Here is a 13482-nt window from a genome sequence, read left to right as displayed (position 1 = left end):
TTCACATGTGACCATAAAAAAAGAGGAAAGGACACACATCAAAGAGCGCAGCTCTCCGGTCAAAAACGCGGGGCCGCATTGTCCCTCCGACAAAGGCTGAAGTAGTGAAGTAGTTCTGCCACAGAAGGGGGTGTCGATTTGGGAGGGGGGGGGGGTCTTTTTGTTCAATCAATTCCCTCTGTTCTCTCAGGGAGGGGGAAATAAGACGCGCCCTCATTTTGTCACCTGTTTCAGACTACTGAGGCAGAACACACAACCGAAAAATCAAAAATGTCCAATTCTTTACCTTAATATTAATAATAATAAAAAACAAGAATAAGAATAATAAAATGAAAGTATAAATAGGCCATTGGGGAGGAGGGGGGGGGGGGCGGGGCGGGGGCAGGGTCAGAGGCTGCCGTCATCCAGCATCTTGCTCAGGCCGTCACAGATCCTCTGCAGGTGGGTCCGGTACACCTCCGACGGGCCGTACAGCGCGGCCAGGAAGTCGCAGTCGGAGAAGTGGTTGAACACGTGGTTGACGCGCGTGTGGGACTTGGCCGTCAGGTGGCGGTTGATGGCCTGATGCAGAAGCTCGCGACACTCGTTCAGAAGGCCGCTCAGCACGCGCCGGTCGAACGTGAACTCGATCTGGTGGAAACTCACCGCCGTCATGGCCAACGTGTGCACTTTCTTGCGGAAACGCTCCACCAGCGCCAGCTCCTCGGCGCTGAACTGGCCGTTCCGATAGAGCACGCCCAGTTTCACCACCATCTTAATGAGGTTCTTGATGATTTTCTGGGATTCCTTGCGGTTCCGCGTGTACTCCTTCGTGACCCGGTAGAGCTCATCCAGAACCTCGCTGCTGGTGTCGTCGATGAAGAGGTTAGCGACCGACTTGGTGGCCATTTTACTCATCAGCTTCTTCTGGGCCTGCAGGGCCAGGCTCTTAGTGCTGAAGGTATCCATGACTACAGAGAGAGAGACAGAGACAGACAGAAAGACAGGGAGACAGAGAGAGACAGACAGAAACACAGAGAGAGAGAGACAGAGACAGAGACAGAGACAGAGACAGACAGAAAGACAGAGAGAGAGAGAGAGACAGAAAGACAGGGAGACAGAGAGAGAGAGACAGAGACAGAGACAGAGAGAGTGAGAGAGAGAGAGAGAGACAGAGAGAGAGAGAGAGACTTGATCAATAGGAAAACTAACTAGACATGAACAGAGTGGCCGTTTTGCAGTCATTCATTCTCATCAGATACAACAACCATGTGTTTACTTAGAATTAGCTCATATGGCAATATACAGGAGTCAGAAATGCTACTTTCACACACACACACACTGATAAACACCACTACATGTAAAATAAAATATTATCTGGGAAATCTTGATAACATGAGAAGAGGCGACAGGAAGAGTAGGAGTGCAGAACATTTTAATTTCTCTCTATTATGTTTTTATCTTGACACGTCTCTGCAGACGACCATTGCGTTTTGACTGTGGCAGCTGAATTACAACATGCTAACAATGACCATCCTACACCTGGAAAAAAACACCACAACGAGTTCTTTTACAACAGAAACATGAGGGTGAAAACATAAAACCGTCTCCTGTGAATCATGACAGGCAGAGGTGTGAGAGAGGCATGTGTGGGCTATCAGAGGAAACTGTGAGAGGAAATGAGGTTTGCATTGAACCTTGTGATCAGATGACCTGCAGCAGCACTGAGATAACCAGACGCAAGACATGGCTCACACAAAAACACAGCACAGAGACATGACTCACACAAAGACACACAGCACAGAGACATGACACGACTCGCACATACACACACAGCACAGAGACACGACACGACTTGCACAAAGACACACAGCACAGAGACATGACTCACACGTACACACACAGCACAGAGACATGACTCACACAAAGACACACAGCACAGAGACACGACACGACTCGCACATACACACACAGCACAGAGACGCGACACGGCTCACACATACACACACAGCACAGAGACACGACACAACTCGCACATACACACACAGCACAGAGACACGACATGACTCACACAAAGACACACAGCACAGAGACACGACTCACACATACACACACAGCACAAAGACATGACTCACACATACACACACAGCACAGAGACATGACTCACATATACACACACAGCACAGAGACACGACTCACACGTGTACACACAGCACAGAGACACGACTCACATATACACACACAGCACAGAGACACGACACGGCTCACATGTACACACACAGCACAGAGACACGACTCACACATACACACACAGCACAAAGTTACAACTTACACACACACAGCACAAAGACACACACACATAGCACAGACACAGCTCACACATACACAGCACAGAGACACGGCTCGGCTCACACATAAACAGCACAGAGACACAGCGGATACACACACACACACACACACACACAAACAGCACAGACACAGCTTGAACATAGAGGTGGGCGATATTTCGAATATACTTGGGCCAGTTCTTGCGCCTAACATGCAGTCAGCAACCGGCTGGTTTTTTGTTTATTTCGGCCGCTCTGTGTTCCGGAAGCGTATGCTCCATTCACACAAGCCACATTGGAATCATTTCCCAAAATGTCATTTGTGTGGAAATATTATGAAGTCTGTGAACAGGACATTAAGACTGCAATCTGTAATGCAGAGCTACCAGTCCGAGGCGAACAGACGTTGGTCTACTGGCGCACAAACAAGAGCCGCTTTCCTGTGCTTGCAGAAGTTGTGTGAGCTTACCTGCACGAGTGCAGACAGTGAATGCTTGTTCTCATGTGGAAGACGAGAAAAGAAACCGACTAGCTTGCGATAAAGCTGAAATGCTTCTTTTTGTAAAGGAGAACTTACATACACTGTTAAAAGAGAAGCCATAAGTAAAGTAATGACCAGTGCCAACTAAAGGCAATATAGTTCCTTATGGGATTGTAATTCTAGTCAAATTAAACTGACAAAATTTAATTAAAAAAAAAAAAACAACTGTTGTAGCACCTTTATGTTTTACTTATTGCACTAAACTTGATTTAATGTAACATTTTGAAATTTTTAAAATTATTTTATTTATTTTAATTTTATGGAATTTTACAAGGCTAAAGTCAGACCATTCCGTTTTTTGCTTTAAATCTTGAAATTACACAATAAAATTTAAAAAAAAAACAACTGTTGGCGCTACATGCAGGCTATGTAGCATCTTTGTCGTCGCTTCTAATTCCACATGGTTACAGATCGTTTTTCATTCAAGGTCAGTTTGACTTGTTAAAGAGAAAATAAACATCTTACTCATGTATTCTTCGATTCTTTCTTGTCTGTTGCTTAAAAAAAAAAAAAGCAAAAAAAAAATCAGCAGATGGTCTCGGAATCGGCCGTGAAAAGTCACGATCGGTGCATCCCTAGTACTGCAGCTTGTTCTGCGGGCGATGTAGTAGAATTTAGAATCTCTGTGATCGCACGCGCACATTGTGAGCAGTGAGTAGTGAATTTAACCTCTCATTCAACCCATTCTATACACACTGGTAGTGAGTGCACACACACACACACACACACACACACACGTACACATACACACACACACACACACACACACACACACACACACACACACACCCCATTGGGCAGCAATCATTTTGCTTTTCGCTTCTCTTGCTCTCTCCCTCTCACAGACACTAAAAGAAAAAAAAACAAAACAAAACCTCACACACACGTCACACACACACTCGCCTGCCCGTCCAGACCACCCTCCTGGGCGAGTGTGTGTGACGTTTATAGGTGAGATGTGTGTTTTTATGTATCTGGAGGGAACAGGGAGAGAGCCTGGAGAGAGCGAAATAGGTGAAGTGCCAAATCGAGTTTATACATGTTGAGTTTGGAAATGGTGATAGAAGATGGAGGCGGACGAACTGGTTCCAGAAAAGAAACAGCACTGGATCCATCGCCTGGCAGTGGTTTGGGCACTGGATCCATCGCCTGGCAGTGGTTTGGGTGTCACAAGAAAGGTGTTGAATAAATAATTTTGTTAAATTCAACTTGGTTGTGATTTCCCCCTTTTTGCATGCAAGTTTAAAACTGTTCCCATAGAAACCACTAATGAATATAAACAAGAATGTTTTAACGCTGACATATGTTGAAGGGACTACTAGAATCATCATACTGATTGCGTGCATCAAACGGTTAAATTCGAGCATTTATGAAGTGCTTTAGGGGGGATTTCAAAATATCGAGATATATATCGTGTATCACGATATAGCCTAAAAATATTGCGATATTATTCAGAGGCCATATCGCCCAACCCTACTTGAACATACACAGAGCAGAGAGCACAGAGTCAGGGCTTATTCACACACAGTGAAGACACAAAAGTCTGTCTGACATAGTTTTAGGTAAAATAAAAAAATAGAGAAAATCTTTTCCCACTGATTTCCACTATGACAGCACAGTGACAAAGCCATGTACAGAGATCATCTGAAATGTGGCCAAACCTCTGATGGTTCACTGATTTTTTCCATGTCTTCTCCATTGCGTTTCTAGGGTTTAGTCTTACATTAGTTGCCTAACAGCAACAGTTGGGGTCGATGAAGTAGATGAGGGCCTGAGATTTGAACAATCCAGATTTGGCCTCATACTCTCTCATTGTTATCGGCTACGAGGGGTCTAATTTTAGCACTCTGCTCTTGGGCGGTGGAATGCATGCAGTCTGCACCTGCAGAGCTGTTTTAAGGCAAAAACATGAAGGGGGGGGGGGGTTTAAAAAAAATCGATGAACTTTTTCCTTTTAACTGCTGTTAAGCCCTGATAGTTGCAGACTCTTATCACAGTGGGATCTGCACTTCACAGCGTTTGCTGGCGTCCGAGCAGACTCACACAGGGCCTGCAGGGGCCATCTTCAGCTGGTCTGGGCTCTCTGACCCGTCAGACGGGACAGCTGCTGCCTGCGTGCAGCCCGCCAGCACGTAGCCACCGATTAGATACCACACGCACATCAGCCAATCAACAGCCAGCAGCACAAATCGCCCAATAAACGGAAAGCACCGCACCACACATCAGCCAATAAACAGCAGAGTAGAGGGCCAAGTCTGGCATCTGTGTGTCTTTTCTTTCTAATAACAAACAAACACAGATTGGAAACGAGCCCAATGAATGAGAGCATGGGGAATAGACGGGGGGGGGGGGGGGGGGGGGGGGGGGGGTTCCCACCAACCTCACTCCCACCACCACGCAGACAAACAGGACAGAGGAAAACTGACAAACATTTGGTATAAACTACACATTGTGTGTGGAATTACAGTACTGTGTGATTACAGCTTGTCTGTAGTGCTTTACAATCACACACATTCAGACACACACACACACACACACACACACAGACTGAATGATGGGGACGATCGCCGTGCTCAGACACAGGTAACGAGTTGTGAAGGCTGAGCTGCGGGGAACTGGTATGAGAGCAGTCAGCTCATCTGAGCTGCATGTTAAAGAACATCGCACTTTTGAAAAACCTTTGAAAAAAAAAAAGTGTGTTTGATGTGCTTGTTTCTGGGGGGTTTTTTTCCCAGAGAAAAAGTTTTCATCATCAATCTAAAGGAAAGGTGCCCTCACCCCGTAGTCTCCTGACAGAGAGCTCTATCCTACACACGTTTCTGCTGCCGAGTACCAAGCCCGTTTGCTTCCCTCAAATGAATCCCCAACCTGATGAGATCAAAGCCTGCGTCTCTGAGGAGAGAGACAAGGTGAGATCACAATATTAAAACCATCATATCAGACGGTCCCGTTCCCCTCTTACTGCCGATGAAAAATGAACAAGAATGAGAATGAAAAACATGGAAATTTATGGGACAATTAATTTAGACGTGTATTCATTAAGGGGCTCATTAAAATACTCAGGGCTGGCAGTAGGACTGCCAAAAAAAAACAGTAAAAAAATAAAGAAATACATGAAATAAAAAAATGTTTTCATATTCCGCCCTCAGTGAAGCCAAACACACTTAGGTCTGAGAGATGATGGATTTTCTCTACTGTGTTTGAACTTAAAGCCAAATTGGAGGAGTAAAAACCAATTCCCAAACTTCTGAACAGATGACTGACCAAGAGAGAGGGAGGGAGGAAGAGAGAGAGAGAGAGAGAATCTCTGAGTCAGAGAAGAGAGTCTGTTTCCAGTTGGATTTAACGATCATAATAAATAAAAAAAAAACACACTCTCTGTGCAGAAAAGCCGCTTTGTGCTCCACTCAGCCCTGTTGTTTCACCCAAATGGAAGTGATCTGCACTTTTCTTCCGCCAGCAAAAATTCAGCAGGAAACATCTCCGGAGAAACATTATGACTCATCAAAATAACACCAACTAGAAAATGGAGAGATAGTTAAGTTTCCGTGATTGCACACACACACTGTGAACAGTGAATTTGTCTCTGCATTTAACCCATCCAACACACCAGTAGTGAACACACACACCAGACGCAGGAGCAGTGGGCAGCATTCCTTGCGCCCGGGGAGCATTGGGGTTAAGTGTCTTGTTCAAGGGCACACAGCCACTTGTGGATGTTGGGCCTGGGAATCGAACCGGCAACCCTCCAGTGACAAGCCCGGTTCTAGACCACGGCTGCCCAGATATCAGTTCAGTGAGAGAAAAAGTAAAAGGTGAAAATATTAAAAATAATCCTCACATCACACAGACACTCATCTTTACATCCCCAGAGAAAGGCCACTCCCTGACTGTCTGCATGCTCATCCTCCTGAAAACGAGAAACACACACCTCTGCCATGCCTTAACAGACACACACACACCTCTGTCACGCCTTAACAGACACACACACCTCTGCCATGCCTTAACAAACACACACACACCTCTGCCATGCCTTAACAGACACACACACACCTCTGCCATGCCTTAACAGAAACACACACCTCTGCCATGCCTTAACAAACACACACACACCTCTGCCATGCCTTAACAGAAACACACACCTCTGCCATGCCTTAACAGACACACACACCTCTGCCATGCCTTAACAGACACACACACACCTCTGCCATGCCTTAACAAACACACACACACCTCTGCCATGCCTTAACAGAAACACACACCTCTGCCATGCCTTAACAGACACACACACCTCTGCCATGCCTTAACAAACACACACACACCTCTGCCATGCCTTAACAGAAACACACACCTCTGCCATGCCTTAACAGACACACACACACCTCTGCCATGCCTTAACAGAAACACACACCTCTCCCATGCCTTAACAGACACACACACACCTCTGCCATGCCTTAACAGACACACACACACCTCTGCCATGCCTTAACAGAAACACACACCTCTGCCATGCCTTAACAGAAACACACACCTCTGCCATGCCTTAACAGACACACACACACCTCTGCCATGCCTTAACAGACACACACACCTCTGCCATGCCTTAACAGACACACACACCTCTGCCATGCCTTAACAGAAACACACACCTCTGCCATGCCTTAACAGAAACACACACCTCTGCCATGCCTTAACAGACACACACACCTCTGCCATGCCTTAACAAACACACACACACCTCTGCCATGCCTTAACAGACACACACACACCTCTGCCATGCCTTAACAGAAACACACACACCTCTGCCATGCCTTAGCACACACACACACACCTCTGCCATGCCTTAACAAACACACACACACCTCTGTCATGCCTTAACAGACACACACACACCTCTGCCATGCCTTAACAGACACACACACACCTCTGCCGTGCCTTAGCACACACACACACACCTCTGCCATGCCTTAACAGAGTGAGCCTCAAAGACCGAATCTGACTGTTTCTGAGTAGTTTGTGTTTGTTTGTGTGTGTGTGTTTGCATGTATGTGTGTGGTTGATTGAAGATGCCTGATTTCATTCAACAGTTCATTCTTAGAAGTGTGAGTGTGGTGTGAAGGGTTTGGGAGAGAGTGAGAGGTGGTTTAGTGAGAGTGTGAGTGTGGTGTGAAGGGTTTGGGAGAGAGTGAGAGGTGGTTTAGTGAGAGTGTGAGTGTGAGTGTGAAGGGTTTGGGAGAGAGTGAGAGTGTGAGTGTGAGTGTGAAGGGTTTGGGAGAGAGTGTGAGTGTGAGTGTGAAGGGTCTGGGAGAGAGTGAGAGGTGGTTTAGTGAGAGTGTGAGTGTGAGTGTGAAGGGTTTGGGAGAGAGTGAGAGTGTGAGTGTGAGTGTGAAGGGTTTGGGAGAGAGTGAGAGTGTGAGTGTGAGTGTGAAGGGTTTGGGAGAGAGTGAGAGTGTGAGTGTGAGTGTGAAGGGTTTGGGAGAGAGTGTGAGTGTGGTGTGAAGGGTTTGGGAGAGAGTGAGAGGTGGTTTAGTGAGAGTGTGAGTGTGAGTGTGAAGGGTTTGGGAGAGAGTGAGAGGTGTTTTAGTGAGATGAACATGTAAGGCTAAGATCACTGATGTCTCACTATCTGCACACCTGCCCTGAATGGCTGAAAGGTAAGAATGGAGCCCACCCCCCCCCTTCAATTCAAATTCTGCCTGACTGATACCGAAAACACTATTTTTCACTAGCTAGAGTTGACCCCCTTCTTTCCCAAATACTAACTTATTAAACACTGATCTGTGGGGCAGTTGAACTCACATGTAAACACACATGTGGTTAAACACAGCGACAAGTGTCTTTAGCTTGTGTGTGTGTGTGTGTGTATGTGTATGTGTGTGTGTGTGTGTGTGTGTGTGTGTGTGTGTGTGTGAGTGTGCGTGCGTGTGTGTGTGTGAGCTCTGTGACAATGTTAAGGGTTTTTTCTTTTCCCCTCTTGCTGATCTCCTCCTGTGAGGTTATGCAACACACAGAGCACTGAAATATGAGTGTGTGTGTGTGTGTGTGGTCAGAGTGTCATTCTGTCACATCCTCCACCACTGTCTGTTTCAAGTCTTTCGCAACAGTAAGAAAAGAAGGATGCACTGTACCGAACAATAAAAGCCAAAAGAACGCTTCCATCTGTCCGCAGTCCCCTCTGATCTCAAAACGCCTGCAGGGCTGTTCCTTAGAAAAGGCCTCACAAAATGGACGGCAAATGAATTATTTATTGCACACTTTGAGAGAATGGGTATCGAGAAAGCAACATGTCACAATCAAGCAGGTGAGCAGAGTGTGCCAACCTGACCAGCCAATCCAGAATACTATGGATTACATGTTAGGACCAGCATCCACGGCTGTGTGCCCTTGAGCAAGGCACTTAACCCCAATGCTCCCCGGGCGCAGAGGAATGCTGCCCACTGCTCTTGCGTCTGGTGTGTGTGTGTTCACTACTGGTGTGTTGGATGGGTTAAATGCAGACAACAAATTCACTGCTCACTGTTCACAGTGTGTGTGTGCAATCACTGAAACTTAAACTTAAACTTAAGGCTGTTACGATGCCAGAACACCGCGCTCAGACGCTGGTGTCAGAACAGAACTGACGGAGACTTCACAGTAGTTGATAAAGGAGATATCCCATCCCTTCAAATAAAATACAGCTACAACTGTGGGTATTGTGATATAAACTACAACTGTGGGTATTGTGATATAAACTACAGCTACAACTGTGAGTATTGTTGTATAAAATACAGCTATAACTGTGAGTATTGTTGTATAAAATACAGCTATAACTGTGAGTATTGTTGTATAAACTACAGCTATAACTGTGAGTATTGTTGTATAAACTACAGCTATAACTGTGAGTATTGTTGTATAAACTACAGCTACAACTGTGAGTATTGTTGTATAAACTACAGCTATAACTGTGAGTATTGTTGTATAAACTACAGCTACAACTGTGAGTATTGTTGTATAAAATACAGCTATAACTGTGAGTACTGTTGTATAAAATACAGCTATAACTGTGAGTATTGTGATATAAACTACAACTGTGGGTATTGTGATATAAACTACAGCTATAACTGTGAGTATTGTTGTATAAAATACAGCTATAACTGTGAGTATTGTTTTATAAAATACAGCTATAACTGTGAGTATTGTTGTATAAAATACAGCTACAACTGTGGGTATTGTTGTATAAAATACAGCTATAACTGTGAGTATTGTTGTATAAAATACAGCTATAACTGTGGGTATTGTTGTATAAAATACAGCTATAACTGTGGGTATTGTTGTATAAACTACAGCTACAACTGTGGGTATTGTTGTATAAAATACAGCTATAACTGTGAGTATTGTTGTATAAACTGCAGCTATAACTGTGAGTATTGTTGTCTGATTGTTGTTGTTGTTGCAGGTTGCACCATGTTACAGGAGATGCGATATTTCCTTCCATTGTACAGAGGCCCATCGGTCCATGTACTCCAGTAGGCTATATGATGTATGGTTAAGATGACAGTGCAGTATACTTGGCTCTACTTGATAGCGAAAAGCGACTGTTTAGGTTTTTTTGACAAACATTTTGAAATAATTGCATCCTGAAACCTCTCAGAGCGGTCCGCATGTCCGCTATAAAAATGTCCCCGCCCCCACCGCTATTTCAACGTCCCCCCACTAAAAGGCCGGCTTTTGTCCTGCTCTAATGAGTCCACTACTCTCACTGCGGCGAACAGTTTTGTCCTCAATAACCTCTTACGGCTTTGCTTAGTTGAGTCTGTCGTGGAGAGCACAGCACTGGTAAAAACACACAGAACAAGACGTTCTTCTATAATGGGCTACTTCATAAAACCGCCATGGGGAAGATCTCTCGGCACACCGTGACGACTGACAAGCTGTGGTTACATGTACGTGGTTCTGTCGAATTGAGATTTGAGCTCTCACACGGTCGAGCCAGCCGGGACTGATTTGTCATGTGACACCGAGCCCTGTGTATGATTGCTATAGCTACAGAATTTCCCTACATGGATTGTGCGATTTGTGCCCAAGTGAATATAATGTTTTGCGAAAGGTTGCATGATTAAAAATAAACCCCGCGTTTGAACAGTCCCTAAAGTTTTTGTTTTTCAGAGTTAATGATGTTTAAAAATGCATGAGAGAGGCGGTATTTGGTGTTTAGCCCATGCCTCTTAATGAGGCTTTGTGTAGAATTATAGTCCAGTGTTAGGTATGCCGTGACGTTGTAACCTGTACACAGTTTTAACAGGAATGATGCAGCAGAGACAAGGCTGATGGCTCGGCTTAAGACCGCTGAAAGGTCAAGTTTGAATATAGTCAATAATCTTGTTCTCAACAAAATGGTCACAAAAAAGACGGGCTTTTAGAGAGATGAAGGGAGAGCACAGGAATATTTATGAAAGTGTCTGAAGTGGCTATCTGCCCTGTGACGTAGGCATCAGAAATGTATAAAAATCAATATCGTGGCCTCCGTGTTCCGGTCCATCTCGCGGTAAATGGGACTGTCTGCACAGAGCATAAGGCTCACGCACACACACACACGCACACACACACACACAGAGTTAGTGTTTCCAAGGTTACAGCTCAAACTGCCCAGCTTAACGTGAACTTTGCAGTTCACTAAATTGGGTCACGCTTGTCTCGCATTCTCTGTAAATAAATGACTTGAATTTTCTAAAGCCAGTTTGGTCTCTAACCACTGAAAACAAATGGCAATTAATGTTACAAAACTAAACGCATCAACATGTAGTTGAGGAGATGAATTGAATAGGCTCTTTATGTCTCCCAGCCCAAACTTCGAATCGTTTCAACACACAGCACTACAGAGTAACTCAAACAACACAGGGCAGACTATCAGTCTATCGCAAATTCGTCATGAAACTAAGCATGTAGTTATTAGCCTTCACATACATTTTTTTACATCCAATATCACAGGAGTGAATATTTCCCTAACTGAGCCGAGTAATGTCATCCAACTGGGCTCAATCTAACAGTAATATGCCTAAAATATTAACCTGGAAAATAAAAGTTATGGCTACATCTTAGATTACACAAGAACGACTGAACCTTTCTACACAGACACACGCAATAAAAAAAATATGTTCAAAGCTTCTTAAATGAGGACCCGCCCACTACAAATATGGAATTTGTAAATAAATGTGAGCGTTTTTCGCGCTTTCGTGTGCTTATGGGGTCTCAGAAACAAAACTGTGCACAATTTCCTAAAGGTTTAAGACTGTCGTTTAGTTATAAAGGTGTTAGAATCACACCCTACCTCTCTCTTATCGTTAACTCTCAACCGGATACAGGGCGTCAATGAAATCCGTGATCCGCAGCAAGATCTTCAAATTTTCATTAAAGCTGTGGTCAATTTACCATCAAAAATAAAGGATTTAAGGCAACCATAGGGGAGACTGCCCTTTTTCTAAACCCAGTAAGGACTTGTGAGACAGTTTGTGCTCCGTATCGGGCTCTCGTATCAATAATTGAAGAAGTGTTTCCTCTCTGGGTTTCGTGATCGGTTACAAGAGGTCGTAACATGACTCCTCCTCACGAAAAAGTTTCAAACTTGAGGGTCCTCAAATGTTGGAGATTGATGTACAACTTGACCAATAATATTTTCGAATTAGTGTTCACCTGACCAATCATAAAACCAGAACAGTCTACTTTCCCTGCCCCCCTTCGGTTTCCAGTAATTATCCTCAGTTCGCTCCCAAATCCAAGGCTGAAAATTTCCCAAAGGAAATTGCATGTGGAGAACAATGAGGAGGAACTTAAGCAAGTTTTTCTTTGTAAACAGAAAGAGTCAGCGGTCACTAATAGTCTAATTAGAAGTTTTATATAATGAACGCGGTAGTCTAGCATTGCCAAAAATGCTGGAAGTGCAAGAAAAACAGCACTCAGACCCCCTCACAGAAGAGGGGCGCGCGTACGCGCACTCGCAAGCACAGACACACACACGCACACACACACACGCACGCACGCACACTGATTAAAAAGCCAGTCATCTCTTGAATAGGCATACCATAGCCGGATGTTTTCTTTACTGCAAGCCGTTGTTTTTTTCCGTTCTGTGAATGAAACACTTCAGGGGATGTCCGGTTGGCAAACATTATTTATGGCCTTGAACATATAGTTTACACAACAGCCACAAAGGACTATAGACCGTACTTAACACTTCACAGGGTGTAATTTGACAGATTATATATGGTATATATGGTCTTTTCTAAATTTATTTTTGTTAGTTTATCATGATATTGCTATTACTTTACAGTTCCTCTTGCTAGCGTGCCTTTTTGTTGCGTCTAGTAGTACTACAGATGTTGTTCTACTGGTTTCATGTTTAGAACCCACTGAAACGTTTATTAATAATGAGTTTTACACTCGCAATATGGGAACAAAGGAGTAACCTGGTGTAAGAGCGCCCCACACAGGAGAGTGTAAGAGCTGCATACACCCGCCGTGGTCGGCTGTGTTTACTCTTTATTAAGAAGAAATGCTGACAGTCTCGTCTTTTTGCCTCATTTGTATAAAAAAACGGCGAAACACTAAACACGTATGGGAAAAAATGATCAACTAAAAACAACCGTTTAAATCTGTAGG

General features: G+C 44.4%; 1 protein-coding gene across 1 annotated transcript; it reads right to left on the bottom strand.

Annotated features, from left to right (window-relative positions):
• Positions 1 to 387: 387 nt before the first annotated feature.
• tnfaip8l1 (tumor necrosis factor, alpha-induced protein 8-like 1) lies at positions 388 to 12380 on the bottom strand. The gene is made up of 2 exons (XM_030784768.1): positions 12155 to 12380; positions 388 to 950 (listed from the first exon to the last, which is right to left on the bottom strand). The coding sequence occupies exon 2, from the start codon at positions 946 to 948 to the stop codon at positions 388 to 390; it is 561 nt and encodes a 186-aa protein (XP_030640628.1). The 5' UTR covers positions 949 to 950; positions 12155 to 12380.
• Between the last annotated feature and the right edge of the window lie 1102 nt (positions 12381 to 13482).

The sequence above is a fragment of the Chanos chanos genome, chromosome 9 (assembly GCF_902362185.1).
Source record: "Chanos chanos chromosome 9, fChaCha1.1, whole genome shotgun sequence".
NCBI classification, from domain to species: Eukaryota; Metazoa; Chordata; class Actinopteri; order Gonorynchiformes; family Chanidae; genus Chanos; species Chanos chanos.
This window is presented reverse-complemented; position numbering and strand designations above follow the sequence as displayed.